General features: G+C 48.1%; 13 protein-coding genes across 13 annotated transcripts; 5 read left to right on the forward strand and 8 right to left on the reverse strand.

Moving 5' to 3' along the window:
- The first annotated feature begins 80 nt into the window (after window positions 1-80).
- Window positions 81-2292, forward strand: BDV27DRAFT_31593 (major facilitator superfamily domain-containing protein). Its single transcript, XM_032076306.1, has 6 exons — window positions 81-601; window positions 675-692; window positions 744-1253; window positions 1310-1543; window positions 1602-1849; window positions 1908-2292. Exons 1-6 carry the CDS (start codon window positions 282-284, stop codon window positions 2207-2209), a joined length of 1632 nt encoding a protein of 543 aa, XP_031924215.1. The 5' UTR covers window positions 81-281; the 3' UTR covers window positions 2210-2292.
- Window positions 2293-3614: 1322 nt separating this feature from the next.
- BDV27DRAFT_160975 (CFEM domain-containing protein) lies at window positions 3615-5054 on the forward strand (the record flags this gene model as incomplete). The annotated part of the gene is made up of 3 exons (XM_032073132.1): window positions 3615-3794; window positions 3862-4006; window positions 4069-5054. 3 exons carry the CDS (start codon window positions 3615-3617, stop codon window positions 5052-5054), a joined length of 1311 nt encoding a protein of 436 aa, XP_031924216.1.
- A 646-nt stretch (window positions 5055-5700) lies between these two features.
- BDV27DRAFT_160976 (uncharacterized protein) lies at window positions 5701-6021 on the reverse strand (the record flags this gene model as incomplete). The annotated part of the gene is made up of 2 exons (XM_032073133.1): window positions 5701-5931; window positions 5995-6021. The coding sequence occupies 2 exons, from the start codon at window positions 6019-6021 to the stop codon at window positions 5701-5703; spliced, it is 258 nt and encodes an 85-aa protein (XP_031924217.1).
- Window positions 6022-6591: 570 nt separating this feature from the next.
- On the reverse strand, window positions 6592-7627 carry BDV27DRAFT_167147 (uncharacterized protein; the record flags this gene model as incomplete). Its single annotated transcript, XM_032074395.1, has 2 exons — window positions 6592-7289; window positions 7339-7627. 2 exons carry the CDS (start codon window positions 7625-7627, stop codon window positions 6592-6594), a joined length of 987 nt encoding a protein of 328 aa, XP_031924218.1.
- Window positions 7628-10316: 2689 nt separating this feature from the next.
- BDV27DRAFT_160978 (uncharacterized protein) lies at window positions 10317-11708 on the forward strand (the record flags this gene model as incomplete). Its single annotated transcript, XM_032073134.1, has 4 exons — window positions 10317-10540; window positions 10592-10757; window positions 10816-11452; window positions 11509-11708. 4 exons carry the CDS (start codon window positions 10317-10319, stop codon window positions 11706-11708), a joined length of 1227 nt encoding a protein of 408 aa, XP_031924219.1.
- An 881-nt stretch (window positions 11709-12589) lies between these two features.
- BDV27DRAFT_167148 (APC family permease) lies at window positions 12590-14210 on the reverse strand (the record flags this gene model as incomplete). Its single annotated transcript, XM_032074396.1, has 3 exons — window positions 12590-13695; window positions 13752-14008; window positions 14059-14210. 3 exons carry the CDS (start codon window positions 14208-14210, stop codon window positions 12590-12592), a joined length of 1515 nt encoding a protein of 504 aa, XP_031924220.1.
- A 1140-nt stretch (window positions 14211-15350) lies between these two features.
- On the forward strand, window positions 15351-16713 carry BDV27DRAFT_133472 (class I SAM-dependent methyltransferase). Its single transcript, XM_032068097.1, has 4 exons — window positions 15351-15858; window positions 15939-16042; window positions 16121-16304; window positions 16362-16713. The coding sequence occupies exons 1-4, from the start codon at window positions 15472-15474 to the stop codon at window positions 16545-16547; spliced, it is 861 nt and encodes a 286-aa protein (XP_031924221.1). The 5' UTR covers window positions 15351-15471; the 3' UTR covers window positions 16548-16713.
- Window positions 16714-17189: 476 nt separating this feature from the next.
- On the reverse strand, window positions 17190-18864 carry BDV27DRAFT_133476 (gelsolin family protein). The gene has a single exon (XM_032068098.1). The coding sequence runs from the start codon at window positions 18663-18665 to the stop codon at window positions 17475-17477; it is 1191 nt and encodes a 396-aa protein (XP_031924222.1). The 5' UTR covers window positions 18666-18864; the 3' UTR covers window positions 17190-17474.
- Window positions 18842-20559, reverse strand: BDV27DRAFT_133483 (uncharacterized protein). The gene is made up of 3 exons (XM_032068099.1): window positions 20259-20559; window positions 19744-20125; window positions 18842-19679 (listed from the first exon to the last, which is right to left on the reverse strand). The coding sequence occupies exons 1-3, from the start codon at window positions 20494-20496 to the stop codon at window positions 19331-19333; spliced, it is 969 nt and encodes a 322-aa protein (XP_031924223.1). The 5' UTR covers window positions 20497-20559; the 3' UTR covers window positions 18842-19330.
- Window positions 20560-20964: 405 nt separating this feature from the next.
- BDV27DRAFT_167149 (DUF3237 domain-containing protein) lies at window positions 20965-21670 on the reverse strand (the record flags this gene model as incomplete). Its single annotated transcript, XM_032074397.1, has 4 exons — window positions 20965-21006; window positions 21065-21132; window positions 21188-21397; window positions 21448-21670. 4 exons carry the CDS (start codon window positions 21668-21670, stop codon window positions 20965-20967), a joined length of 543 nt encoding a protein of 180 aa, XP_031924224.1.
- A 462-nt stretch (window positions 21671-22132) lies between these two features.
- Window positions 22133-22933, reverse strand: BDV27DRAFT_160985 (NPP1 family protein; the record flags this gene model as incomplete). The annotated part of the gene is made up of 2 exons (XM_032073135.1): window positions 22133-22625; window positions 22713-22933. 2 exons carry the CDS (start codon window positions 22931-22933, stop codon window positions 22133-22135), a joined length of 714 nt encoding a protein of 237 aa, XP_031924225.1.
- Window positions 22934-23326: 393 nt separating this feature from the next.
- On the reverse strand, window positions 23327-24240 carry BDV27DRAFT_133485 (GAL4-like domain-containing transcription factor). The gene is made up of 3 exons (XM_032068100.1): window positions 24159-24240; window positions 24071-24100; window positions 23327-24017 (listed from the first exon to the last, which is right to left on the reverse strand). Exons 1-3 carry the CDS (start codon window positions 24225-24227, stop codon window positions 23568-23570), a joined length of 549 nt encoding a protein of 182 aa, XP_031924226.1. The 5' UTR covers window positions 24228-24240; the 3' UTR covers window positions 23327-23567.
- Window positions 24241-25877: 1637 nt separating this feature from the next.
- Window positions 25878-27275, forward strand: BDV27DRAFT_167150 (fungal specific transcription factor domain-containing protein; the record flags this gene model as incomplete). The annotated part of the gene is made up of 1 exon (XM_032074398.1): window positions 25878-27275. The coding sequence occupies one exon, from the start codon at window positions 25878-25880 to the stop codon at window positions 27273-27275; it is 1398 nt and encodes a 465-aa protein (XP_031924227.1).
- Window positions 27276-27359: the final 84 nt, after the last annotated feature.

Here is a 27359-nt window from a genome sequence, read left to right on the forward strand (position 1 = left end):
TGATTCGGGCTTTTCCTTTGCTCCACCCGGGCCAATTTGACTTTTAGTACAACACGAGTACATGTACATAGATCGTTTCTCCCGGATGTAGTTAGTGCACCCAGCCGGCTTATCCAGATCAACTTTTAGCATCGATCCACTTCTTGGCAACCCCGCACCTCTCCATGACTAAGAGCTGGGGATGAACACTTTTAATCGGATCTCCGTAACTCAATTCTTCCTGATATTCTTTGTGTTTTTGCCGTTGTTGTCCCAAGTTGACGCCAACCCGCCTGAGCACGATGTCTCGAACAGCGGTCCTCACCCAAACCGCAGCGTCGCCCCCGGATGTCCATGACTCGCCACATTTTCTAGTTCAGTCTCAGCTAGATCATGACTCTCGTCGAGGGCCCGGGTCCCAGAGCTCATTATCTCGTGAATATGGCTCTTCTGAGGATATCGGTGATGACCAGCGCACAAATTTGTCCCGGACCCGTGCGGTCATCCTGATTACGACCTTGACGGGCATCACATTTGTGGGCAGCATGAGCACGGGCCTGTTGACTATTGGGCTGCCTTGGATCGCAGCAGATTTGGGGCTGCCAGAGAATCTGCTCTTATGGTTAGCAACTGCCGACCCCTAAACAACAAATCGATTGAAGATAGTCTGACTTTAGGCGCCGCTTACTATCCAGGCCGTCATCTGTCTACTCGTGAGTTTTGCACACTGAGTCCAGGACTTCAAGTATGCTAACTCTTTATAGACTTGCCAATGGATGCTGCCTTCTTCTCGCGGGATCCTTGGCCGATTTTATGGGCAACCGAATGATTAATCTAATTGGATGTTTCTTACTGGGAACCTTCACTCTGGCTTGCGGTGTAGCTCAAAACGGTATACAGCTGATTCTGTTCCGCACTTTTCAAGGCATCGCAACCTCCATGTGCCTGCCTACGGCATTTAGTATATTGACCGACTCCATGCCAGTGGGTAAACGACGAAATATCGGATTTGCCTGCCTTGGACTGGGACAGCCGTTTGGTTTCTCAGTAGGATTGGTTTTGGGTGGGCTTTTCCAAGCAACGTCTCTCAAGTGGAGATTTGGGTATTACCTCTGCGCTGGTGTCACCATGGGCTTGGCCGTGGTGAACTTTTTCAAATTGCCGAAAGATTCTGCGAGAGAACCGTTCACGTTTGAAAGACTTCGCCGGGAGATTGATTGGATGGGAATCTTCCTGTCCAGTTCTTCTTTGGGAATGATCTCTTATGTGTTTGCGTGAGTATACCTCCGCGTCTTGCCCGTATACCAAGTTGATGAAAATCTCCGTACAGCGCCATCACTGATAGCCCATCAAATATTCACAAGGCTGAAAACATTGCCCTCCTCTGCGTGGCAGCAGTTATGATGCCCGCATTTCTAAGTTGGATGAGTTGGCGCGAGAAGATCGGAAAGTCGGCTTTAATCCCGAATTCGCTTTGGCAAAATACCGCATTCAGCTCTATCTGTATTATGGTCCTGTTCTCATGGGCTGTGCTAAACGGCATGGAGACTATTCTCAGTCTATTGTGAGTTTAAATCATTTTATATGCTAACGACGAGTTCTTCTGCTAACCTGCAGAGCAGCTTTCAAGAAGTTCAAGATCTGCCTGCCATTCAAGCGGCCCTTCGATTCCTCCCCAGCATTATAATCGGCATCATCCTCAATCTTGGAACTGGTTTACTGGTGCATCGTCTTCATGCGAATTACCTAGTGCTAGTCACCTCAGTTCTCAGTGCAGGATCCCCACTTCTAATGGCCATCATTGACCCCGAGTGGTCGTGGTGGTATTGTGCCTTTTGGGCTATGCTGCTGGGACCCCTCTCGGCAGACGGTGAGTATCTTTTGTCTTGTTTTGACATGATAATATTGCTGACGGTCTGTTAAAATAGTCATCTTTACTGTGGCAAATTTAATTATTACGGACGCCTTCACGCCCAAAACCCAGGGCCTGGCTGGCGCGGTCTTCAACGTTGTTGCTCAGTTTGGAACCTCCATTGGACTTACCATTTTTGCCATCATCTCTGCTGGTGTGACACAAGGTTCTTCATATGAAAACAAAAAGTCACCCGAAGCGCTCATGTTGGGCTACCGCGCTGTATTCTGGACTTGTTTCGGATTGATGATGGCTGCATGCTGCTTTGGCTCCTGGGGACTACGCAAAGTTGGGAAGGTTGGTTTGAAGAGGGAGTGAGGACGTATCCTAGAAGCCGCCATCTTATCCTGGGACCGAGTGATGGTTGATTGTTGATTGTTGCTTGAGTAGGGAGGGACGATTGTGTTTGGTTGACGAGACCAGCGAGCTAGGGGGTGGCTATTTTTAGATGAAAAATGATACAAAATATTACATCTCTCGTTCGTTTGAATTTTACCGTTGGAAACCGAAACATGATCTAAAGTACGAGGGTAACCGTATCTGGATAAATTGGATCATGTGATTAGGGTTTGAAAGAGCTCGTCGGTCTTCCCGACATGGAAGGCGAACCTGGGTGGCACTGATTCTGTATCCAGATCTCTTCTTATTCTATTAAGAGTACTGAGAACTGGAGCTTTATCTTTACTAAAATATTTTTTCAAATTCTGTCTTAAAAACTCTATAAAATCTTTATATGTCCGGATATCTAGTAGTAATACAGTATTTTTGTGATTTGTAACAAAACTGGTATAATAAATAGTTGTTAGTAGATTTAGATTAGATATTATATATATATTAAAGTACTTAAGAGCCCGGTTATATTCTCTTTTAGTATAGTTAAAAACAGATCTTTATATTTTAGAATTATTGTAATTATCGAGATTAATTATCTTGAAGCCTTCGGGTAGTATAGTAAGTTACTCAAATTCGATACCAGAAAAGAATATTAATTAATAGTAGAGATGTTTATAATAGTCTTAAAAAAAAATACCCGAGTAGAGAGTAAATATAGAATAAGAAAAGTAATAGACTACACTCTACTTATTCCTATTGTAATCTGTTTAGTATAGAAGTAAAAATATACTTTCTGATTCTTTGGGTAAAGAATATTCAGGTCCCTGAACAGTACTCTGAACTGCTGCTAAGAGCGGCGAGACGCCCACGACTCGCCTTGGGTAAGCACGGTTATATTAACTAATGCTGTTGTATGTTTCTTCTTATGATTTTTTATTTTTTCCTTCGGCAAACGGGGAGGTGAGATTGAGATCTGCAGCACTACGTTGGCCGACGATCTCTGCCCGATTCGCAGTGTTGGGAATTTATATAGCTCAATAATTCATTTGTCTTCCAACTTCCCCCCACATCAACTTAGAGTTGTGCAAGGACTGCAGCCACGCATATTGTCATTTATTGTAGTCCACGTTGTGAGTGACAAACACCTTGTAGTATTTATAATGCCTCGGGGCCTCATTTCCAGTCGACACACCTTTGCGACACTTAGCCCTAGGCTTTCCTAGCGTCTAGACGGTCTGACGACGGACTATCACGCTTGCAGGGGTCTGTCCCCCTGGGATCCCGGACATATGAATGACCTTCGTCTCCCGGCGTGAGGGTCGCCGTCCAATTTTATTTCCTTACTCTTTGGTTCCTTTTCTGGGCCCTGACCACGAAGTGACGGCACTTCATGGACTCCGACACCGGTAGCGAACAACTACAACAAGGCAGAAGATTTGTTCAGAAGCTGGCAAATTCCTTAAGGAGTCTCTTATATCTCCCCTTGAGATACTATGATGACTCCGTCGCCGAACACTATGAGCAAGAACGACAGTTCGCAACCGACCGGTCAGCCATCCCCCGATGCACAGTAGGTCAATCCATTGTCTATTTCTTTTCTCCTTTCAGCAAGCGACAACTAAAGTTGCCCTCCTTAGCTAAACTGTGTCTATTATCAATTTTTGGACCACAACTGCGCATACTCAGATTATGCATGTATCTGCATGCAGCTTACATCAATCCGTACAGAGCTGGAGCTCGAATCCTGTGCTAAAGCCTGCCCGCATAATCAGGACCAACAATGTTAGTACAGCATAGCCCATACATCATACCCTGGTGCAGTTCCACTGACGAGTGTCCTCTAGGGACACCGGCGCAAATTCTCGATTTATGCGATCAGATAGACACAAAGCCAGTTCTCCTGGATGATATGGCAATTCATGCAGTGCTTCATAGAAGGCAAACCATAGAAACATCTATAATCACGATCATCGGAACTGAGACGGGGCCGATAACTGCCGTCGTAACGCAGACCTCAACCGGGTCTGACCCGCAGGACACGACGATAACGACTACGAGTGATGCTGCCGAGACGTCTCATATCAGCACATATAGGGAGGCACCAACAATAACGACAGTCGAAACACAACCGGCCACACCAAGAACAACAGCGATAACGTCAGAAATGACCGGAGCACAGGATACGTCGTCTGGCCTTTCGACGGGCGCTAAAGTTGGAATTGGCGTCGCAGTGCCTTTGATTGTGATTCTGTTCGTTGCCTTGCTATGGTTCCTGCGCTGGCGAAGGATGAGGAACAAGCCTCTTGCGCGTGAGTCTGAAGTTGCAGAGTACCAGCGTTCCGTGGGACCAATACTAGGGCGCCATAGTGTAAAGGAGGGCATGCCGTCGGAAATTGATGGAAATCCCATACATGAATCGGGGGGTCGTGCTATTGAGCATCCTCTAGGACCGGTCTATGAGTTAAGCGGACAACCTATTGGTTCACCGCACAGATTGGCGGTGTTACCATTGTCTGAGGGGACAGGAAGGTCGGTACAAAATATTAGGGAGGTTGGGCCGGGGCCTGTGGGGAGTTTGCAGGGACAGCCTTCTGGGGATGGTGATGTCCAGGATCATGATCTGGCAGACATACGCCCGTCATCTGGCCCTGAAGAAAGCGGTGATAGAGAACCAGCTACTCAATATGAGAACATGGATATTGAGAGCTTAGAGGACGAGATTGTGAGGGTCAGAAAGAGAAAAGAAAGAATACAGTATCTTCAGTCACTGGAGGAACAAGAGGAGTCATTGAAGCAAGCTATTGCGAGGAAGAAAGGAATGCGTGTGTAAGTATTGGACAAGGCCGTATAATTATGCCACCTTCATGTTAATGATAATCTAATTTATGCCAATGTATTGGCTTTGTTTTTGTCAACAAGTCATTGCTACTGTGTCTCATGTTCTAGACAGCAGGGTGAATCGGGTGATTTATACATAACTTGATCCAGAGAAATCTGGCTTTGAGAAGGCCCATATAAGCGCCAATGCCTGACTTGTGTACTGCTGATTCTGGTGAAAATTGCTCAGAGTCGTAAGGAATAACCTCAGAGTCAACATTGAGCAGCGAGAAGCTAACAAAGGGGCCAGATAAGTACGGCGTTACTAATGCTGCTGCTGTACGCATTTTCATTTGTCTTTCATAATTTCCTCCAAATTGATCCAAACGGTTTTCTTCGGAAAATAAAATGGCCAGTCGAGCTTATGGACACCTTGGGAAGATGTGGGAATATTTCATCAACAATCCTATGCCACGTTCTCTTTGATCTTGATATATGAAATATGTGATATCACTATCTCAAAGTAAAACTACATGAAACAGCATTCCGTCCAGGCCATGGTATTGTGAATGACCCCGAACCCTGTTCCACGACCATCTACTATCAGAAAGCCACTTTGCTCCACAATAACCCCGGCATCTCGAAAATCAGCGTGGTAATCAGGAAAGTGCAAAAAGCAACACAATACCAATAATGACGAGGCCGAACACTACCAAGGAGAGGTTGCCTCCCCCACCTTGTTTCCGCGGGGGAGGAACCCCTTCTGGTGAGGAAGGGTCATATGGGAAGGCAAAGGTATTGTAGTTTTGGGCCTCTGGGTCTGGGTCGGGGTTGGCACGTGGGGACACTATGGTGGGTTTCCCGGGGTCGGTGGGCGTGTCTTGATGCTTCTAGAACGGTCAATATATACATCTTGAATCAAAACTTGTGATTTCAGCAAGATGAAGACCTACGGTGCTAGAAGAGAAAGGGCTCGCCATGATCCATTTATGTGGTGATCCATGTTACTTGGTAGGATGGGTTTCTTCATGAATTAGTAGTAGTTTATAGGGCCAGTTCGGTGGGGCGTCCACGTGGCTGCTGGTTCATCACCTGAGACCTTAGATCTACAAGCCAAGAATACTTCTCGCCTGATGACCCGGTAGTTCATAGTTCACCTGACTGCGATCTCTTAGTAATCTGCATCATGAGGTAGCCTGTATGGGTAGAGATCATCGTCCTAGGTTCCTGGTCCTAGCCTGCCTGTCTTTTTAGCAAGTCGTAGGACCACGCGCAACCAGGTTGTCCGTAACCTAGGTTATAGCATCCGCGTCTTCTGTTCGATGCCACTCTTACCAGCTAGGATGTTGTATGCGTGTAGTTCTCGGGGTGGCCACCTATGTCAGGCGAAACGAAAGGTACTATCTCTCGCCTATTTCGAAGGTTGGCTGACATGGGCTAAGGAGCTGAAATATAACTGGCAGTCATTAATGTAGAAATGTACGTATACTGCGGTAAACTGCCAACTGTGTACAACATGGACATACGTCTATTCAAACCAATTCCGGAATCTACCAAGCTGTATGACCACCGTCAACAACCACAGTGCTGCCAGTCATGAAGCTCGAAGCATCACTCATAAGCAACAAAGTAATGCCCCTAAATTCCTCCGGTCTCGCTAATCTCTTCATCATATTTTCAGACTCCCAAAGCGCCCTTGTATCCAGATCCTTATCCATAACCATCTTCGCCATCGGCGTTTCAATATGCCCGGGACAAAGACAGTTTACGCGGATCCCCCCCGTGCCATCTGCTTTGGCTTCAGACCACTCCATGGCCAGACTTCGCGTTAACTGGATCACCGCCGCTTTCGACGAATTATAGATAGCAGACGCCATCCCCTTGTTCGCAACGATGCCGCTCATACTCGCCACGAGGAGGATCGAGCCGTGGCATTTCCAGTCTAGCATTACTTTCGCGGCTGAAACGGCACTACGAAAGACGCCCGTGTAGTTGATGTGGATGACATCTTCAACATTCTTGGGTAGGTGGTCGATTGCGCTAGCGACGTGGTTTATACCTGCGGCAGCAATCAGCCCGTCGAGGCGGTTCTTCTCTGCTGCAATGTCGGCGATGACAGCTTCGGTATTTGCGTCGTCCGTCACGTCCATGCGACGGTAGTGTAGTGAGCCCCCGAAGTCCGGGTTTGCGCGTGCTTCAGCAGCGCGGAATTCCTCGTCTGGCTCAGGTAGTCTGTCCAGGCAGTAGACTATAACAGGTCAGTATTGGACTAAGAAATAACAATTGCGAATGCATACCTCGTCCACCAGCTTCTACCAACGCCTCGGCCATCGACAACCCCAGCCCCCGTGCTCCACCCGTCACGGCAAAAACTTTGCCTGCAAGTGAGAACTCCCGGAATCGCTCACGGCTCTTCTCAGTACTTGGCAGTTTCTCCTTCAGATGCGCTTGACCAGCCATAGGCCGTTTTGCCGTACATGTTGCGTAGCCGACCGGTGGTCTAACAACATCCCACCTCAAACTTGTGGTAGCAGGAGCACCTAGGCGTGCGTGTAACCAGGCTATTCCAAGACGTCGCGACATCATTTTAACTCGTATCAATCAACTAACCAGCCCAATCTCTCTCAGGTGCAACTGTTCCTCCCACCGGATAATGAAGAATGTATATTTTTGCTTTCAAATAGTACACCACAATGCACAAGATAGCTGTATTCAGCGGACAGCAGCCGCCAATCCATGCTGGGAAAGTTTGGGGAGGCTTTAAAATAATACGCCAGGGGTGTTACGTATCCGTCATTATTTCCGAATGCCATAGTAGCCTGGCGGCTGTCACTTCCAAGTCTTTCAGTGGGCCAATGAGCTCCAGGTAGTGACATAGAAGGGTAGTCAAGATGATGTAAATACGTATGGATTGTCGAAGGCTCAGGCCTGGCGAGCATAAAATACATTTGATGTGTCAAGATTAGCTACGGCGTAGTATAAAACACTAGGGAACTATAAGCACTGGGTAGAATACGAATGGGCTTATACGGTTATACTTACTTTCGTAGCCCTAGGTAATGGTACGTGGCATCCTTTGGTAGATGACGTCATCGCTCGACGTACTCAATCGTCCAAAAGCAGGGATATTGAGTTTCAGGATCAAAGAGACGACGCCAAACTATAACTGGTCTGCTATTAGTGGAAGCTGCCGGGAGTCTAGTCAAGGTAAAGGTAAATAAGCCTGCAGATCTTTGGTGGCAGCATTGCGATTCGTGAACCATGTTCGGTGGATGGCTGAGAAAGTCCATCCAGTCACGAGATGGCAGATGCAATTCTGGTCTCTGATTTAATTAACGACAAACTGGGTAAGTTAGGGTTCACTAGCTTATGTAAAATTTGAGGCCAATCAACCTTCCGCTTTCCAAATGGCTACATACCCAACGTTTGGAGGCTATATATATTTAAAAAAAAAAAAAAAAAAAAAAAAGTTTCCTAATCCGCCCTCGCCATACGCCCACCTTTCATATCCCTCTATAGATATCAACCATTAAATGATTTTCAAGAATGATCGATTCTTGAGTTCAGATCTAGTCTTTAATTCTCCAGGTATTCCGTATCTCCAGCTTGAATAGGGGGTGGATTGGAATCAGTATGCATATTCAAATGGAAGTGGCTCCCAAAATATTCCCTTCTTTGTGATTCTGTGAATCATAGAAGTGCTAAACGTTCAGCTGGTCTACATTAGTGCCGTATAACCATTCATTATTCTGTGTGATTCAACCTAGTTATTACCTCTTCTAGGCATCTCGATTGATATTTGATAGATATATACCCTGTTGTAAGTTTAACAATGCCATACCTACTGCAGGGTCAGTAATAAACATGAATTGGGTCCAAAAATAGCTATAAATAAGCTAATTGCGGATCAAATAGGCAGTAGCATAAATTCCTGGCCAGAAACTGGAAATAGTTTTTCAAATCTTACATTAAGTGTATACTGGAATACAAATGTTAGTCTATATGGCAGCGGTAGTTATGCATGTGCTCTGGATACATCCTTTCGGCATGTGGGGTCATCTTCCACTCATAGAACCCTTCTGATAAGCGATTGGTCGCCTTGCCATTAGGTGTGTGTGTCCAATAAATAATACTGTGGCTGGGCAAAAGCAGTACTTACATGATGACGGAGACCTATTCTTATTGGGACGATCTCATAACTGTACATGGTGGGTCATTTCTAGTTGCTGACAGTGCCGAGGAGATACTACGCCAGTCAATGCAGTGATAGCATTGACTGGCAGAGGAGCAGAATTTACTTCTACACTATTTATCGATCAGCGTGAGGCTGGTTCCTCGTCGTGCCTGACCGTATAGCTGAATTTCTCGTCCTTGGCTGGCTGAATGTGTTAGCTGGCTAAGTGGAGACATTGTGCATATCCTAGTTGCAAGACTAAGCTGCACAATGCCGATCGTAGCTTTGGCGGCCCAGGCCGCATTCAGCTGAGCCTTACTGCAGGTTAGCCAGCCGACCCAGAGTAGCCATGGCCCTGCAGAATGCGGACATCTGCTGGTACTGTGGATCTGCCTATTGCCCGCCCAAACTCAGACCTGTCACATAACGCTACTAGATCGCAAACATATTCGTTTCATTGGGCCTATTAGAGCTGCCTCCCTATGGCATGAGTTAGTGCGTGGGTCGCATTCAACACCTGCCGAGCTTGCACAGCTGCCGCCAAGGGAGGTTTCGCCGGCGTCTGGCTGCAGCACATAATGCGGTCCTCCACTCGTCTGTCCGAAAGTGTAGTTCTGCGTCTCGTCCGCAGCAGCTTGACAATCCTTAATCCTCGTGCTTTGAACTCGCCATAGCTAGTCCTCAATCCCCGCTGGATAGCTTGCCAGACGTGAATCGAGTGAAGCTATATGTATAGACATGTGTATACGATAAGAGATAGATTTGGCTGCCTGATTGACCACCACCGTGGGACCAGATATTTCACCCCACTGCGAATTCCAGCTGACTCTGTGCATGGCGTCTTGGCACAGGGTCTTTTCCGCTGTTGTAAATGACTGGATTCTCGTAGCAGATCTTACCAATTCCTGCCTGTAGAAGCTAGCAGTGCCCCTCTCGTTGTCAATCCCTCTGACGCCGATCGGGCTTCTAAGGCTAATTCGAGATGGGTTCATCAGGTCCAGGGAGAACATTATAAATGGTAGTCTAAAGAATTTTATATACTTATATTGACCACCGGCTTTCGGCTTACCACTGACCTTTTACCATAATTTTTCAATCACAATGTTCTTCAAAGCTCTGGCTAATGCCACCGAGTTTAATACCAGACTAGGAGTCGGGGCACTTGAAATCGCGCGCCGTACCCAAAATGGTGTTTCCAATGCTATTGGAATCAAGAAAGTACTACCATCTGCAGTCCAGAAACTCACCAATCGTGTTTACGACACAAACAAGAACATTGTACGCCGGGTTGGATATGGTAGTGCTAAAATATTGCGACGTATTGAGTGAGTCGTGAGGACTTAACGCAGCTTGATCTGGGATCTGATTTTGTATAGCCGAAGGTTTCACGGTAGACGAAACAGAAAACGCCAGGCTTATGGAAGACGCCAGCCTAATAACAAACGTCAGGCTTACAAGAGACGCCAACTTAACAGAAATCGCCGACCTAACAGAAAACGCCAACCTGATCTATCGGCTGAAGACTACTACAAATCAAATGGGGTAGGCGGGATCGCTACTTTGTTCAGGGTTGGAGAAGTGAAGCTAATCGATCTCTCAGAAAAATCAGGAGGACCCACCAAGTAGTTCTGGTCTCTATCATTCCCAGAGCGCATGCCCTGACCTCCCAGATCATCGCGACCATATCTACGAAGCTGAAGACTGGACTCTGCGGCGGCGTGTGGACCTCAGGTCTTCTTGCCCACCGGTATACGACCAACTCAAAGCAGGGAGTTGTGTTGCCAACGCCATCGCTGGTGCATTTGAGTTTATCTCTATAAAGCAAAAATCACATTTCTCACCGTCAAGGCTTTTTATTTGGTACTATGGTCGCCAAATGACCCATCCTAATGACCGCGATGCAGTCCTCAAAAATCTTGGGATGTCATTCCGAGAAGGTATTAAATCCCTTGCCAAAAATAGTCACGGCGTGTGTTCAGAACACGACTGGTCATATGAGATTGCCGAGTACAATCCGAAGACGAAATACTTTGTCCCCGGGGCTAAGGCGGCAAAGAAGCCACCTGCTCGGGCACAGAAACATGCTCATCAGCATACCACAGTCAAATACTTTTCATTTCCTGGAAAAGAAAAAAAAAAGCTCAAAGACAGCCTTGACAAGGGGTATCCTTTTCTTTTTCTGCTGGTACCACATGATGGATTGAAAAGAATTGGTGGTGACTATGGCTACACACTGAGTATGTTGGTATTTCATATCGATTGCAATTACATCAAATAACTGATCTTTTCGCAGAGATGCCAACGCCTGATGAATTAAAAAAGTGGAAGGGACGTCACGGCCCCTTAGCGGTTGGTTATGATGACGCTGAAAAAGTCTTCATCGTTCGCAATTCATGGGGGGCTCACTGGGGTGATGGTGGGTACTTTTACATGCCATATGCATACCTCAAATACTGCAGTGATATCTGGACTATTCGTCTAGTGAAGGGTTAATCCCCTTGTTCTACAGAGGGATGGTCATTAGTCAAGGTTGCGGGCCTCTGTGCAAATACCTCAGTCGACAAGTCCCGGATTGCCCATTCTTGCAGAGCAATGCTCTGAAAGAATTCCGAATGATCAGTCGGAGCAGAGACATCAGCGTGGCAAAGGAGGTAATTGATGACACTCTGTGTGTCTGGGGTCTGATGCCGGATGCTCTCTAGGATATGAGTTGAGAGATATATACGTTCAGGTGTATAATCTACTATCTACGTAGCACACTAATATTCATGATGACAGCTACGACGACTTCTCCAGGAAAAGAAGCTCTTCGAAACAATTAGACGCCCTGATCCAGGGTACCCTCTTTATGTGATTGACGATCGGTAACCGATTCTCAGCCTCAAGGCTCGTCTTCTAGCTCGCTCAGGCAATGATAGTGAGTCTTGACTTCTATGGCCCTGATCGGATTACGAGCGGGAATTTCTGTGGATTGTTATTCTGGCAAAGACCTTGGACTGCGATATACTCGTCTTAGAGGGGAATCCTCGTCCTGTAGAAGACAGGCAGAATACATGCAGTAGCCGCCCAAGATAGAGCTCACGGACCTCTTGCGAAGGAGCCGTAACGACTACTTAGATCAAGACTGGTGAGCCATGAGCCGTGCATGAGACGAGTACTCAGGAAGAAACGAGGCTGTCGCTTGGCATGGAAATGTCTGTGTCGGTCGGAAAATTCGAATTCTTGCCGTCAAGCGTGGAAGGTCTACAGTCGTCCTGATGCAGTTTACTTTCGTAAAATTCTCATAGATGAAGAAGTGCTCAGGTAGTTACAGAGGTACGTTTCTTGGTGGAGCGACATTATTCGTTTCCCACGTAAGACTTCTAGCCCCACCACTACCTTCTTCGAAGCCACCAATACAGTATCCCAAGCCCCAAAGCACTTAAAGCCGTGACCGGTGCGAGCCAATAAGGCAAACTGGTATTTGTACCCCCTTCCTCTGGGGCCAGAGATGGCGATAGGAGAAGGTATAGCTGGCACGTCAAGAAGATATAGGGCACCACAGTCCACACACGGAACTGATGCCTGGTCACCAAGGACTTTCGACGAAGCCGAAAAAGGCCTATTGCGACGAAGAACCCAATCATGGCGACTTCATATTGGCTCAAATCCACTAAAAATATGTATGCATCGCCTACACCCGTTAGCATGCACATTAGATAGGGGAAAGGTAGGACATACCAAAAGGTACTATACTGATGGCTACCGCTGTAGAAAAGAACATGAGGAAGAACGCGGTAGAGGGTGTTCCAGAGGATGTTTGCTTGGCAAATATACTGGCCAGCTGGGATTGCCCCTTCCCATGCAAGGCGCTGAACGACTCGCGAGAAGGCGAACGCAATGGTCATCAGGCTGGCAAACGAGGACAGGGCCGTGAGTGCGGCCGTGGTTTGTCGGATACCGCTTCCAAACACCTTTCCCAGGAGAATTGCGACGACTTGTACCCCGGCATGACTGATTTCCTCCGGCGTAGCCACAAAAACATAGCACACATTGGCCAGCAGGTACGGGACACCCACAGCTCCCACACCCAGGATACCACTCAGTTTTAATGTCCGTTGTGGGTCTTTTACTTCGTCCAGGACATAGGCAGCATTATGCCACCCGTTAAATGTGGCGAGGATCTTAAACAGGGCAACCGTGTATGCATAAGCATCAGTGGAAGACCCTGCAAAAGGGTGTTGGAAGCTCCGCCCTGGGTCTGGCACGCTCGGTAGGAGACCACAGACGGCAGCAACGCCCGTGAGAATGACCAGGACGAGAATAACAATCTTGATCAACCCAAGCGAGTTCATAATCCGCATGCTCCAGGTGCGCGAACTAATATGGAGCACCGCAATGAGGACGAGCACCCCCATCGAAAGCGTCCGCTTCCCGGCATCTCCGGCGGATACATTCAGCGCCAGAAGGAGATTATCTGCCACCACCACACACGTCAGACCTGCTCACCCGTTAGCTGTCGCACATCGGCAGTACGTAAAGTATAGTAGGGATTACCGCCAAAGGAAAAGAGTACGTAGAAGGCATATAACGTGGTTGTGAGCCGTGCTAGGCGTGGGTAAGCTTGTTCCAGGTAAAGCTTCTCGCCGCCGCTGTGTGGCATCCGACAGCCCAACTCCAACCACACAAACATGCCACAATAGGCCAAGGCAAACCCGACCAGCCATAATGAGAGGATGCCGCCGGTACTGCCAACACTGCGTACGATGGACGATGGGATCGAAAAGATGGCCGCACCGATCATGCGATTTATCCTTGAGACCTGTTGAGCGCTACCACATGTGCAATCAATCTGAACACTTACAGGAGAAGAGCCGTCGATACCAGTCCGGCATGACGTTTCTGATCTATCTTTTCTGTCGTCCTGGCATTGACCAGGGGATCCGTCACGCCGCTCGGCAACAATGACTCTCTGTCGTCATTGTCTTCTGAGTATGAGGACCCCGAGCAAGCCATGTTCCTTCAGATCCAAGTCAGCACACACTCTTAGGCATGTTCGTGGTTGGTGAGCCACGCCTGAATGGAGTGGAGGGGAATAGAAGAGTCGAAAAAGAGACCGAGGAGCGGTGTAAGCGAGCACCCTTACTTACCCAGCCATAATACTGCCACGCACGCATGTCATATTGCTTGCATGGTGATCAGCGTGCATTTATCCCCATATATAACCCATGAAATACTGCCTAGCCTTATCATCAGCACTTCTGTATTTCTCTGCAGGTACATATTTAGGCCTACTTTTATTCCGCAGGAACTATTCTCTCGCGCCACAGTGCCAAGCGGACCCTTGTCGGACATATACCTTCGTAACTGAATATAGTTTGGAGGCCACCGCTGGGTCTGGAATCGTCTTTATCAAGTTCTCTCAGGTCGAGGGAGAACCGACCCCTCAAGCACCCGGACCAGTCTCTTGAGCGCGCCTAGCGTGACGCGTGCTATAGCTCTGTGTTGAACCTGTGGGTACTAAATGCTTCTAAACCGGCTTAGAATGGCAACCCCCAGGTCTAAATTCATGTAAACCTCTAGGCAATCTGCGGTTCTTATTAATGCAGTGTCCCCTCAGAAGACATCGTCCAAAGGCCCCATCCTTGTAAAGCGTCCAGATGCAGCTCTTTCCCAATACTCTGTTCCACAAACTCCACATCCTGCTGTCTGTTTTTCTTCTTTTTATTGCGCTCTTCTACTGCCTTCGTATCCGCTGGCCTGGTATCCATCGGGTTCTGGTACCAGGTAATACCTGAACTAAACCCATAAAAAGGGTAGAAAAGATGGAAATCAGCCTCCACTGAAACCTGCATTGAGCGGGTCAATGGACTCAAGGGCATGTAGTGCAGCAGCTCTCGGCTAAGAAGAACATGGGAAGGTGGTTCCGACATTGCTGTCTGACTTCCCGACACTTGGTAGGGATATAATACAACATCCGCTGAAACACGCCCCATGCAGGAGCGGGTAAGACACGGGATGTACATATATTTTGTATTATCAATGAGTTCTCCTAGCGTACCATGCTCTGCCATATGCCAGTTTCCCTCCAGATGTTGATATCTCTGATCGACGGTCGTACATATGCGATATACTGCTACCGGCCAAGAAAAGCCAAGCAATGGAATACGAGACCATGACTCACATCATGATCATTAAATTACCCGGACCGTTAACTGTTGTTGGGGAGGAGATTTGACAATACAGCTATCTCTCTTGCTCCAAGTAAGACGACCCTATGGAACCAACAGGCATGGAAGGTCAGGCTTTGGCGGCCTGGGAGGACCATGCTAGATCCTGGGATACTACTATGGGTGATGAGGGGAACGACTACTTCTCAGTCCTCGAATTGCCTGCCCTGGAAAGAATGATCAGTGAACAACAGCGGAACCGTGCCTTCGATCTCGCGACGGGAAATGGCTTAGTTGCGAGATGGCTTGCTCAAGAAGGATTCTCTGTGGTTGCGACGGATGGCGCAAGAGCCATGCTGGAACATGCAAAGGCGCGAACAGCGACCTGGTACGAAAATGGAAGGCTGGACAAGGAACGCACGATTTCGTTCGAACTTCTAGATGTGACCAACAAAGATCAGTGGGCGCAATTTATTGGCAGGAGTAACCTTCTGGTTCGTTGTTATTTGAATAATTGGAACACCTTCCACCAGAGCCCCAACTAAAAGATGATACCTGGGCTAACGCCTTACAGAAAGACGGATTTGACGTGGTTGTCATGAACATGGGGATTATGGATATTCCTGATCTTGAACCATTGGCAGTATCCTTAAAGTCCCTTTTGAAGCAAGACGGATGGTTGGCCCGACCTTTATTTGACATACTTATCTGCACTTGGAAACCTGCTCTTCGTTCTGACATGTTTACCTTCCACAGTTTCGTTGCTACTGTGCTTCACCCTCTATTCTTCACGAGTGGCGCAAGGCGCCAAATCACAGTTCATGAGGATCCTGTGACTGGCCAACGCGTAATAGATCGGTCCATACTTTTGAGCCAATATCAGAACGTTGCCCCGGCCCGGCAACTCCTATTTTCTAATGATAGCGAGCATAAGCCGCCGGTACAACTCTTCCTGCATCAGGACTTGCACTTCGATGAACTAATGATAGACTGGTAGCTCTCATTCCACAGGTCGTTCCAAGATCTATTTGCCCCATTCTTTCGGGCAGGCCTCATCCTTGATGCTCTTGAGGAAGTGAACTTCGATGATACCTTCCGCGAACCCTCGCGTGAATACGCCGCTCGGAATTTCACTGAATTTCCTAAAATACTCGCCTTTAGACTCAGACGTGGCTATACATAGGTGTCCAGACTCCTACACGAATTCCAGGCGTTGTTTCAGTGGGTGATCTATTCTGGCAGCGTAACCCTCAAAGGACTTTTTTGATGGTTGGATCAGATCCCCTTTGCAATAAAACAACGGTAGATATAACTCTAATATATGCATGTGTTATATATTGAGGTCTTAGGTACTATAGTATAGGCCTAATTTTCACCACGTTGCGTCGCAGATCGTCATAGTTTCTTCAACCTTTTGGTAAGCAGTTTGTGTGGCTTTACTAGATTGAATCTAGTCATGCTTTAGCCCTTCACCAGTATTAACTTTTCAAAGAAGGACGGAGTGGGTTTCCGTGAAAAAATGGCCTCCTCCAAACATTCCACCCACAGAACACCTCGGCAAGGCCAAAGAAACCTAAGCTGTTTGGATCACTGTTTGGGAACTGTTTAGGATAACAGGGTATCAAAACCAGGAGACTATTCCCCTGTACTCTTCTATTAAGCCCTTCGACCACAAGCCTTCTACTATAAGCCCAAGGCCTTGTTTTATATTTACTACTACCAATATAATGATTAGCATCAGAATCATGAAAGTTGTTTCTCTGAGTAGTACTATGCTTACTGCTACTGGACACTGTAGTCTGTAGCTGGATACTTAACGCTGTCTAGTGACTCTAGTCTTCTAGATCTGTCTTAACTATCTCCGGTCCCTTCGGCAATAAGTATGGCTACTTAGAGAACTTTACTAATAGATAGTTCCCTGAAGGGGCAGAGTTCATGTTATTCTTGATCAAAAATAATCATATCCACACATTCGCTACCGAGGCCCTCCTGAATGCCGTCAACCGCACATAACTGCGTGGGAAAATATCGACTTGGTTAATCACTTGGAATTATATCCTTAGTGTGCTCGCTGTAGGGGCATCTATACATGATGTATCTCCGCTTTTACCTAAACCTCGATCCATTTCAGGAATGCCGGGCTTTCGTAGCCTTCCACGACTTTGGAAATCGGGGTCAGGTATGCGTCGGGATCGTCTTGGTTCTGTTGCAGATGACGAACATAAGCCTGGGCGACTTTCAGCCACAAAGCCTTTTCGCGTTCACTGGCACCCGATCCTTGCCAGACCCACAGTCGGCTACCAACATCGTAGAGGAATACATCGTTTCCGTCAAGGTCCGACCTGCGAACTGGCCCACCATCCTTGACCAGATTAAATGAGGGCGATCCGGAGGCGTCACTGAGCCGGAATAATTTGGATGGGCGCGAGGCGCCGCTCTGATCTTGGGATCGCTTGGAGAATGAGACGGGACGTGGAGCCTGGAAGGAGAGTTGGTCCACCTCCTTGCCACCTAACAGGTCGACGAAGATCTTCGACCGCGACTCCAGTTGGGATAGAACTTCCACATCGACATGTTTCGCCAGCGTCATGTCGTTCACAACTTGAGCGGCCTTGGCCTTTTCCATCGGGCTGCAGGTCTTTCCCTGCCACACCCAGATCTTGTCGCCTTTGTCTAAGACAAAGACATCTTTGTCGTCGAGGCTCTGCCAGGTGGGTTCCACCTCGTACACGATAATCGAGTCAATCCGGCCGGCGCCTGGATGCTTGAAAACACGAAGTAATGTCGTCACCTCCTTGGGTTCTTCTTCCTCCACATGGTTGAAACCTGAAGCCACACCGCCGGACCGGATGGTGATGCGACGGAACAGCGATACGAAATCCTCCGATGGCTGTTGCTGGACTTCACGATGCTGGGTCGCCGCTCCATGCAGGAATTCGTCCAGCTCAACTGTCTTGTAAGCCGCGGTGCCCGCCTCGTCCTGGGTTGTTTTGCTGCCCAGCCAGAAAAAGACATCGTGGCCCAGTTTGTCATCGCCGACTTTGTAGGAGTGCAGCACGATGTAACTGTCCCCGTCGTAGAACTCGCCCGCCCGGCTTTTGGGCCAGGGCACCACCTCGAAGTTTTCAATCCGCCAGATCCACAGCCCAGCCTCCTGTCCGATCTGACCGTTGTTCCAGGCTGGCTCCGTGGCCGCCGAATTGTACTTGACGCGATGGTCCAGATCGGATCCGATCAGCTCCACATTGCTATCCTTGATGTCATATTCCTTGGGGTGTACTAGTCCTTCGTGAGGCGCCATGGTGAGTTCGTTAGTGAGTTAGTTGGAGGTTGTTATGTTTATCTCTGGAGATTTGTTGGCGGGAAATCTTGCCAATGACGCACGCAAGTGGGTCCAGTGGCTGACCCGATGGCGGGGTAATTTTTAAGTAAGAGACTCGAGGAAGGAGGGGGAAAGAGAATGTCCAGGCTATCGAGCTTGAGTACAGCTTGTCTCCAGGTCTTGGGCACCTTGAGAGTCTTGTCTAGCTCATCTCTGATCTATCTTACATGAGGGTGTGACCGTCAGCAAAGAACGTTTGCAGTATAATCACGTGATATGATCAACAAAGATCTTCTGAGAACAATGGCTTGACCATGGTCGTCTTCGATACTTGCATTTGTATGATTGTAATAACAGCGAGAGTGTGAGTCTATACAGGGTACTCAGGGTATCCCTCCTTTTACTTACAGCGTGCATACACGGGACAGATTTGACCTTACAAGGTTCACATGCCTGGACAACCAATATATATTTTCGAGGATGAAGCCAGATATTTGTCGTTATGTTCTCAGACCGGACTACATACAAACAGGCATTGTAGCCGTTCGATACGAGACAATACCCTGCATTGGCCTCAGCCATCTATAGTCATCCAAGTTTGCCCGGAAGGCTGTTTCGCTTCTATCGCCATTCAATTACACAAGTTACGACGTTTGTTTGATTTCCTGGGCAACCACATCCTCCAGTGTCTGCATTGGCGGCTCACCGATTAATGCATTGTCTCGTTGGTCATATAAAGTGCCTCCTTCGGTCCAGATCCGCCTCAGGGTCAGTACCGTAGCTTCAGGCTTGCCTGCGTTCCAAGCCTCCGATTCTGCTTCGCGCAAGTGGGAGAGTGATGTATACTGGACATCATTCCACGGTTGACCACCTGTCTGGCGCACAAACTCGGCATGGATGTCGGCAGGTGTGGTCGTGAACGAATTGACCTTGAGTGCGCGGTTGAAAGCCACGGCGGGGTGTCGTAACGTCGCCAACACGAGAGTTCCAACACTAGAAATCCGAAGCCATTTAGTTCCATTGCAGTGGCTGTTCAGCTATAGCTCGAGAGACTTACTCTTTCATCGTCGTCAAACTCACTCTCGCGCTTCCGTCCTCTCCTAGCAGCGTCGCCTTTTTGCTCTTCACGTCCCATCCACCCGCAATCGGATTACCTGCGAAATGAACATACATGTCGGAATATGGGCCTGTGACGACATATGTGTACGCTAAATCGGACACCACCCCTTCGTTGGGACTCTCATTTTCCAAGAACGCTCGCACCTTTAATTTTTGCTGATGTGGCTTTTCCTGCGCTGAAGCAGGAGAATACTTAATATCTGTGCCATATTCCGAGGGAAGGAACCATTTCACAGTGGGAGAGGCATCAGCAAGGCGGATGAGAGGGATCTGGGAAGCGATTGCGCCCCGGCCCAATGCAGAGATGACGGTATCGATCCCTAGTATACGTCAATATGGGGCTCTCATTCAATCAAGTAGGAAATGTCTTGTTAACCAAGGCATCATAGGCTTGATTATTGATCGATGCTTTCATAAACAAATATGGGTTTGACATGGGGAGCAGTGACGTACCATCGTAAGCTTTTCTCACAACCTCTTCATCCTGCAAGTCACCTACGAGGACTTCAACATTCTTGGTGCGTTTCAAGTCATCCAAGAAATCTTCCTTGGATGTTGCGGTAGCTTGTGAGGTGAAAATAGCAATCCGGTCGAATTCATCCCGCGCCGCAAGAATGGCGTCCAAAATGTATGAGCCGATGTTTCCAGTGGCGCCGAAGAGCAGAATGTTTCTGGGTTTGAAGGAAGCCATCTTGTTATCTGTTTCTTGAGATCACTGTATGTACATGCATGTAGAGGCATGTTTATAACTTCCTTGTATCTCAATGACAATGTAACCTGATTATTAATCCTCCAGACCTTCGAGTGGACACGAGTCCCACTGTCGGTGCGGGGCTTTGTCCAATTAAAAGAATTATACCATGGTGGAGCAATGGCGGAATCGGTGGGAATATTTTACTAACTATGGCTTGGCTTAATCCTTCCGAAGGTTTGGAGCTTGACGCTGAGGTGGACGGTGATAGAACATAGTAAACTGTCACTTATACGTGGTCGTGGAAAATGGCATCAAACTGAACTAGGGATTCTACCCGTGTAAAAATCATGGCTTATACACTACCAAGTGTAAATCCACCTTTCATTCATATGTCTGTAAGTAGGCTCAAGTGCTATCTGGTCTGTGTTTTAAGGCCCTCATGGGGGCTAACCATCCTAGTCAGTCTCAAACCAGAGACGTCGTCGTGGCATTCCAGTCAGAAGCAAACTGTACAAGGTCAGAATCCGTATTCCAATAGGACCATTGCATGACGAGGCTGTCTTACATTCCATGCATCGATGCGAAGCAGTGAAGAGTTGGAAGTCTTCTCCACATTGGTCAAAACACCGATCGCTAAAGTAACCCGTTAGCGAATAAAGACATGCTACAAACTATCTAAGCAACGTACCCAGGACATTGTTCAGCCAGTAATATTTCTCGCTGCCCGTCTCGAAAACCAAGCGGAGATGCAGCTGCCCAGAGGGAGACTTCGGGCCCGAGGTTTGAATGAAGATATTCTCGCCATCATGCGTCCGTAAGTTGTAGCGTGTATCCGCCGAAAACACATTGCTTTGGGGGTCAGTCAATCCCCAGTCAGCACCGACATCGAGAATTTCCCCTGAGGCGGTATTAGCCAGTGATACCTGTGACCTAACATGGGGTCGTTACCTGAAAGATGGGGACCGGTAAAGTTCCCTCCGACAATGGGGATCGCTTTGCGGATTCCATGAGGACCACGCGATTCCATAAGCGTGCCTTCACATTTCACATAGGCAGTGTAGAGGAAGCTCAATTCGGGTGCAGTTGGATATGCTGGTGAAGCCGCAGCTCCATACCCGGCTTGGGAAAGTAGAAGAAGTGGGAAGAAAGCGTTTTTCACGAAGGACAACATTTTGCACGTTCAATGCCAAAAGTAATAAGACATGAAAACCTGGGGTACCCCGCAATTATAGGTATACTTTATATATACAGTGGATCTCGAATCCCGTAAACATTATCCGGATCTGCGACACGGATCCGACTAGTAGTCTATCTAGCGTTCGGCACTTGTTAGTTGGGTGCATTACCATGCGTGCCTCGGTTTATCCGACGCTATTGCATTTCCCGAGAGAAGCTCCACATAAAGCTAACAACCTTGGTGCATGATTCGTGTTGGCATGCTCCTGTTTGATCAATTCGGCATACGAACGCCGCGAAAGCTCCCGTTCAGGTCTAATTGTCATATCCAGTGATTTGATACATGCATTCCCGCTAAACCATGCAATTCCCTCTAGTCATTTCCTTTGATCTCAATCTTAATCAACTACTAAGCAATCCATGACGGAGTTCCTTCCATAAACAACCGTATCTCGTCTCAAAAACTGGCCTTTTCGAGGTTGGATGAGAAGTTTGCATCCTTGAATGGGACATTGGCGTCTCCAAAGTCCGTGTCTTCCAATGCTGTACTCGCAGCAGTAGGAAGACTCTCCCAGGCGATCAGGGGTTGTGTACCGCCGACAGTGGTTGTCAGCCCACATTGATGATTCACGGGCCAGACACTGTAGTATTGAATCAAGGGGCTGGTGCCATCAAGTGTGTAACCGTCTGTCGAACAGTCCCAGCCACCATGTGCGGACGGGCAAACCGCCACGATATTATCAGCGGACGTGGACGTGGAATCGGACAACCAGACAATAACACCCTCCCAATCATGGCGATGACCTAGGCCAGTGGATGGCTCGTCTTTGGGGAAGTACCAAGAGTACATGAGGGCATAATAGTCCCCGGATGTGCCGCCTCTCACATAGATTTGTCCGGTACTGCTAGAACAATTTCCACTAGAGTCCCCCGTAGGCTCGAGGCCGGCACTGTTGACCATGATTAGCAAGAAATGATATCATTTATCACGTACATAGTAACTATCTCAGGAACGGAGGAGTGACTGGGAAACATACTTCGTATTACCCTCGGCATCTACCGCTGGGAATGGCACGCATCCATTGACCACATACAGATCCGGTTGGTAAGCCAGGTAGACCTCACCAGTGGTACCGCTGGGGACCGTCTGGTCGAATCCCACGACGGCATCATGGTCAATGCTTGCGCGAGGGAGCACAGCACCTCGGGCATGAGAGCCTAGAAGAGCGGTAGCCAAGAGGAGCGATTTCTGGTACATGTTGAAAAAGAGAATTAATTGCACAGGTCTGCCGATTCTATTTGTTTAATATGGGTGAGGACCACCTTATAAGTACTTATACGTCTATCAGTATCGTATACAACAACCCCTTGCCCTATCTACGTGCCTCACGGCCTGTAAGTGAGCGAATATGCATCATTTCGGACAAATTGTTTCCGAACTGTCAAAGTACCGAATTCCTTGGCCGAATCCCGGCGAACGTGGCGGATTTGATGATCCTCAGTGGGTGCTTGGCAACTTGTTTAGTTTACTTAAAACACACCATCGGCCTTAGCTTAAGCTCTGCAGAACACAGTCAAGCAGAGATCAGCATTCATGCGTTCATATGCAGAACCTGATAGGTGCACCGGGCCAGCGACGATTTAAATTAAATGAACACATATGACATTGGCTGCAAACTTGTAATATACACATATCATTGTAGCCCTTATCTATCGACCTTGATAAAGCGAATAACCAATAACATCATCATCACGAGTTCGTGTGCATATCTTCATATCGACGGACACTGCAACTGCAGTGCAAAAGTGAGTGGGTATAATCTGGCTAGTAGAATCGGAAATTAAATGTCTAGGTCGTCGTCTAGTCTTCGGTCGCCTTCATAAAAGCGTTGTTATGGTATATTGAGAAGAATCCTGTCATTCGGCACCATGGACCACTCGATAGCGTCTAAACCTGTCTCGCTCAGTCCCGCCGGAGACATGCCATCATCCTCACATGCTATTCGGGAGGCTGGCGTCGCGTTCATAGGTGGGTCAGGGTGGAGTACCGAACATGAGCTGTTGCTGGTTTCCGTAGAGGTCGGTGATGAAGGCAGGGAAAAAAGATATAATTCTGAGCGATAGGATTCCCATCCGCGCTTTGCGGCCAATATCGATTCCAGTAGCATATCCGGCTCCGCTCCGGGGAATAGAAACTTGAAGGCGGATTCGAAGTCCATCAAGCGCGATTCCAAATAACTCACATACCAGCGTTGTAAAGGGCTTCGAACTTGTTTGGAAGGATATGTACAGGGTCGACCAAATGTACTGCAGTCCGTACAAGATGGTCTATCCTTAGAGCACTGCACAACGTCAATCAGACTATAGACGAGCCAATGAACTGGGCAGTGTATACCTTCTGCTTCCGGACTCGGCACTCATTGCACTATAACTTGACGGTTACTTTGCGCTCGACAGAGACTCTTCCAAGGACTTTTGCGTACCGCATAACAACGTGGATCACGACTACTGATCATGTTACGCTTGAAGGGACTCCGTCGATGGGTTTCCATTTTTTTTTTTTTTCTGCTTCGGCGCTCGACTCAATCTGCCTGTTGGTAGGAAATCAATTCATTATAACTTAATATTTGCTCTCGTTAACCTTCTTTTCTTACTCGGCCATATCTCATGATCTACCTTGAACATTGTCCCATAGCGAAGATGAATTACGATTTGTTGTATTCCCATGGAAATCCGAGCGAGTCTCCGGGTAAATGTGGAGAAATCCGACGAGAATCCGCGTCAACCGACATTCCGATGCTTTTCCGATACCACTCTTTGAAGGGAGCTTATGGTGATACCTTGGCGACTTGGATCGATACGGTTTGACGGAGGGAATAAATAGAACTCAAAAAAAAAAAAACAAGGACGGCTGGATGGTGTAGAAAAGCAAAGAGATCTATTGCGCATGATTCTGCCTGTATAGACACGAGCGACGACAGGCTTGTCTGGCAGATGGAGGGCAACGAATGGCCCAAGCAGAGAAACATGCAAGCACCGTTAAGGATTCTGTAGGATAATCGTCGTTTGGGGATATTGCAGGAACCTCCCACGCTCTGGGCAGATCGTATGAATTCAGGATATATCATTCTCAGATCATTTTGCCTCTTCATGACTTGATTGATTTCCTCGGTTCAAACCCGCCTTGGCAGTTCTCGCCTAATTTCGGAAGGTCAAAAAATGGGTTCAACTTCAAGCTCAACGGAAATCGATTGTTCTTAGACATGCAGGGTTCACAAAGCTGACCTGCTGTCGGTCACGATCAGATACACCAGCACCCTATCGCCCCGTCCCTCTCTCTATATCCGTCTTCTGCCCTCTTTTTATATTGGCCGAGTGATTTCCGCTTTCCTTCCGCCCTTCCGGACATGCAGGCGGAAATGTTGGCCAGCGACGACAGCTCGGCGCGGAAGATGCGTAAAGTCACTCGCGCTTGCGATGCATGTAAGAGAAAGAAGAAAGCCTGTACTGGGAATCTCCCCTGTAGACCTTGCCTCAAACGCAAGGAGGTTTGTACATACAATACCACCTATAATCGCGGCGTAGCCGTGAGCCCACCACCGTCCTCGCATACGATACATCATGGATCCCTCCAAGCGGCAACACACAGCAACAACTCAGCAGACAGTCATCTATCTTTCTCCTCCCCAATTACCTATACCTCACCAGACAATGTACGGCCGCCTACCTTCCACGATGCGCCCACTTCTGTGGTTTCTCCGCCGTCCATAACTGACACGAGGTATCATGATCATGAGCCCGAGATCCAGCAGACGGAGGTTGCGGATCGGTACTGGGGGCCAACCTCTGCGCATTCCTTCTTAGATCGAGCGGCGTTAGGATTGCCAACTCCTCCATCAAATACGATCGGCGCTTCGCATGATCCAAGTCAGGGTCGGACCACATCCATCTTTCAATTTGGGGATCGCGTGGTGAAGGAAACATGTGTGACCGAGTTCCAATGGCCAGATGTAGAGACGGCGGAGGCCCTAGTTCATCGATACTTCGAGTTTGCGTCGCCGACGCACCGGGTTCTGCACCAGCAGACGGTGGAGGAAACGGTCCAGCGTCTCTACCAGCGCGGACGACCGGACAGCGAACAGATCAGTGGTGTGACGAGTGTAGGGCAAGCCATTCTGCTGATGGTTTTCAGCACCGCCACCATGTTTAAGATGGATGCGAAAGGTCGTATGACGGATGCAGACGAAAACGGCTGGCAGACCAGTGAGTTGTACTTCACCAAGGCAGATCATCTACTATCACGGGAAAGTGGTGCACCCAGATTAGAGTCGGTGCAGGCCAGATTCTTAATAGTTCTGTATCTGCTAAGCTCATCACGGGCCCATCGGGCGTGGTTCACATTAGGAACCACCATTCAACTGATCATGGCACTCGGCCTTCACAGCAGACGGCGGAATAGGGACACGGCCGAAGGTAGTCTGATCGATCAGGAATGCCAACGTCGTGTTGTGTGGTGCTCGTATACGTTGGATAAATATCTGAGCTTGATGTTGGGTACGCCGCGTCTATGGCATGATGAGGATCTAGACGAGAAATTGCCATCGCGTGTGAACGACGAAGATATCTCCCCCGATCGTATCTCGCCGCCAACTCGAGACTGTGTAATGGACGCGGCTATATTCCATGCCCTACTCGCCCGCGTACTATCTCAAGCCGCCAAGGAGCCGTATGTGGTGGCTGGCATTACTGATCAAGAGGAAATCAATACCATCCGAGCTTTGTGCGAGCGAGTCGCGGAATGGCAGGCAGAGTTGCCGCCATTCTTATCCGGCGTCATCTATTCCAGCAGTCTCATTCCCTTGTTCAAGCGACAACTGACGGTGCTGCAATTGGCGCGATACCATGCCCTGATGTTCATCACTCGGCCACTGTTGCTGCGGAATTATGGCCAGATCTGGACGGATCGCGAGGCCAGCTACGTTCAATATCTTCATGTATGCCTGATGGCAGCGAAGGACACAGTTGAGCTTATCACCACCTTTGCCCGAGACAACCAGCTTTTTCCAGCGTTTTGGTATTCACAGTATATAGCCTTCAACGCCTTGTCCATTATCTACATCTATTTGATCCAAGTTCAGTGTAACCGAATTCTACCGTTGAGCCAAACCTATGTCGCGACTGAGGCTGGTCTGAATAATGGCCTTGGCTTTGATGAATCGACTCTCTACATCCTGGCGGAGACCGCGCAGTATCATCTGACGCACGCGACGGCTAGGAATGCGCCGTCTTGGAAGTACGGGACCATTCTGCAAAGTCTACGGCGAGAGCTTGAGCGGTTAGGAGCACCGTGCGATCCAGTCCCATTGAATGTATCTCTAAGGCATCAAGGCGAGCCTAAGATAGGCGGCAGGAGCCTGGATAATTCAAACTTAGCAGTCACTATTCCTCCTTCTCACCCTGAGCCTCGCTACCATGAACCCTTTCCGGTTGATACGCAGGCACTTCCATTATTCGATAATTTCACTCTGGATAATGACTTGATCCTTGATTTGTGGTCACAGTTGGATAGTCTACCAATCAGTACGTATTATTTTTTCTAGGCTGAACATTCCTCAAAACTAACAGTGGTCGATATAGCCATGCCGGGATAACCTTAATCCCAAAATTTTGAGCTACTTGATGCG

This window comes from Aspergillus caelatus, assembly GCF_009193585.1.
Source record: "Aspergillus caelatus strain CBS 763.97 unplaced genomic scaffold BDV27scaffold_184, whole genome shotgun sequence".
Lineage (NCBI taxonomy): Eukaryota > Fungi > Ascomycota > Eurotiomycetes > Eurotiales > Aspergillaceae > Aspergillus > Aspergillus caelatus.

Excerpts from the sequence above, each read along its gene's own strand:
- BDV27DRAFT_133476 (XM_032068098.1), bottom strand. The coding sequence starts at position 18,665 with ATGGCGCCTCACGAAGGACTAGTACACCCCAAGGAATATGACATCAAG.
- BDV27DRAFT_133483 (XM_032068099.1), bottom strand. The coding sequence starts at position 20,496 with ATGGCTTCCTTCAAACCCAGAAACATTCTGCTCTTCGGCGCCACTGGA. Across the intron at positions 20,126-20,258 it reads TGTGAGAAAAGCTTACGATG|GGATCGATACCGTCATCTCT; the intron begins GTACGTCACTGC and ends GACGTATACTAG. Across the intron at positions 19,680-19,743 it reads AGTTTGACGACGATGAAAGA|TGTTGGAACTCTCGTGTTGG; the intron begins GTAAGTCTCTCG and ends TCGGATTTCTAG.
- BDV27DRAFT_31593 (XM_032076306.1), top strand. The coding sequence starts at position 282 with ATGTCTCGAACAGCGGTCCTCACCCAAACCGCAGCGTCGCCCCCGGAT. Across the intron at positions 1,544-1,601 it reads GAGACTATTCTCAGTCTATT|CTTTCAAGAAGTTCAAGATC; the intron begins GTGAGTTTAAAT and ends CCTGCAGAGCAG. Across the intron at positions 1,850-1,907 it reads GGGACCCCTCTCGGCAGACG|TCATCTTTACTGTGGCAAAT; the intron begins GTGAGTATCTTT and ends CTGTTAAAATAG.
- BDV27DRAFT_133485 (XM_032068100.1), bottom strand. The coding sequence starts at position 24,227 with ATGGAAACCCATCGACGGAGTCCCTTCAAGCGTAACATGATCAGTAGT. Across the intron at positions 24,101-24,158 it reads GTGATCCACGTTGTTATGCG|TGCAATGAGTGCCGAGTCCG; the intron begins GTACGCAAAAGT and ends GTCAAGTTATAG. Across the intron at positions 24,018-24,070 it reads GCCGAGTCCGGAAGCAGAAG|TGCTCTAAGGATAGACCATC; the intron begins GTATACACTGCC and ends GACGTTGTGCAG.
- BDV27DRAFT_133472 (XM_032068097.1), top strand. The coding sequence starts at position 15,472 with ATGGAACCAACAGGCATGGAAGGTCAGGCTTTGGCGGCCTGGGAGGAC. Across the intron at positions 15,859-15,938 it reads TTGGCAGGAGTAACCTTCTG|AAAGACGGATTTGACGTGGT; the intron begins GTTCGTTGTTAT and ends AACGCCTTACAG. Across the intron at positions 16,043-16,120 it reads CTTTTGAAGCAAGACGGATG|TTTCGTTGCTACTGTGCTTC; the intron begins GTTGGCCCGACC and ends TACCTTCCACAG.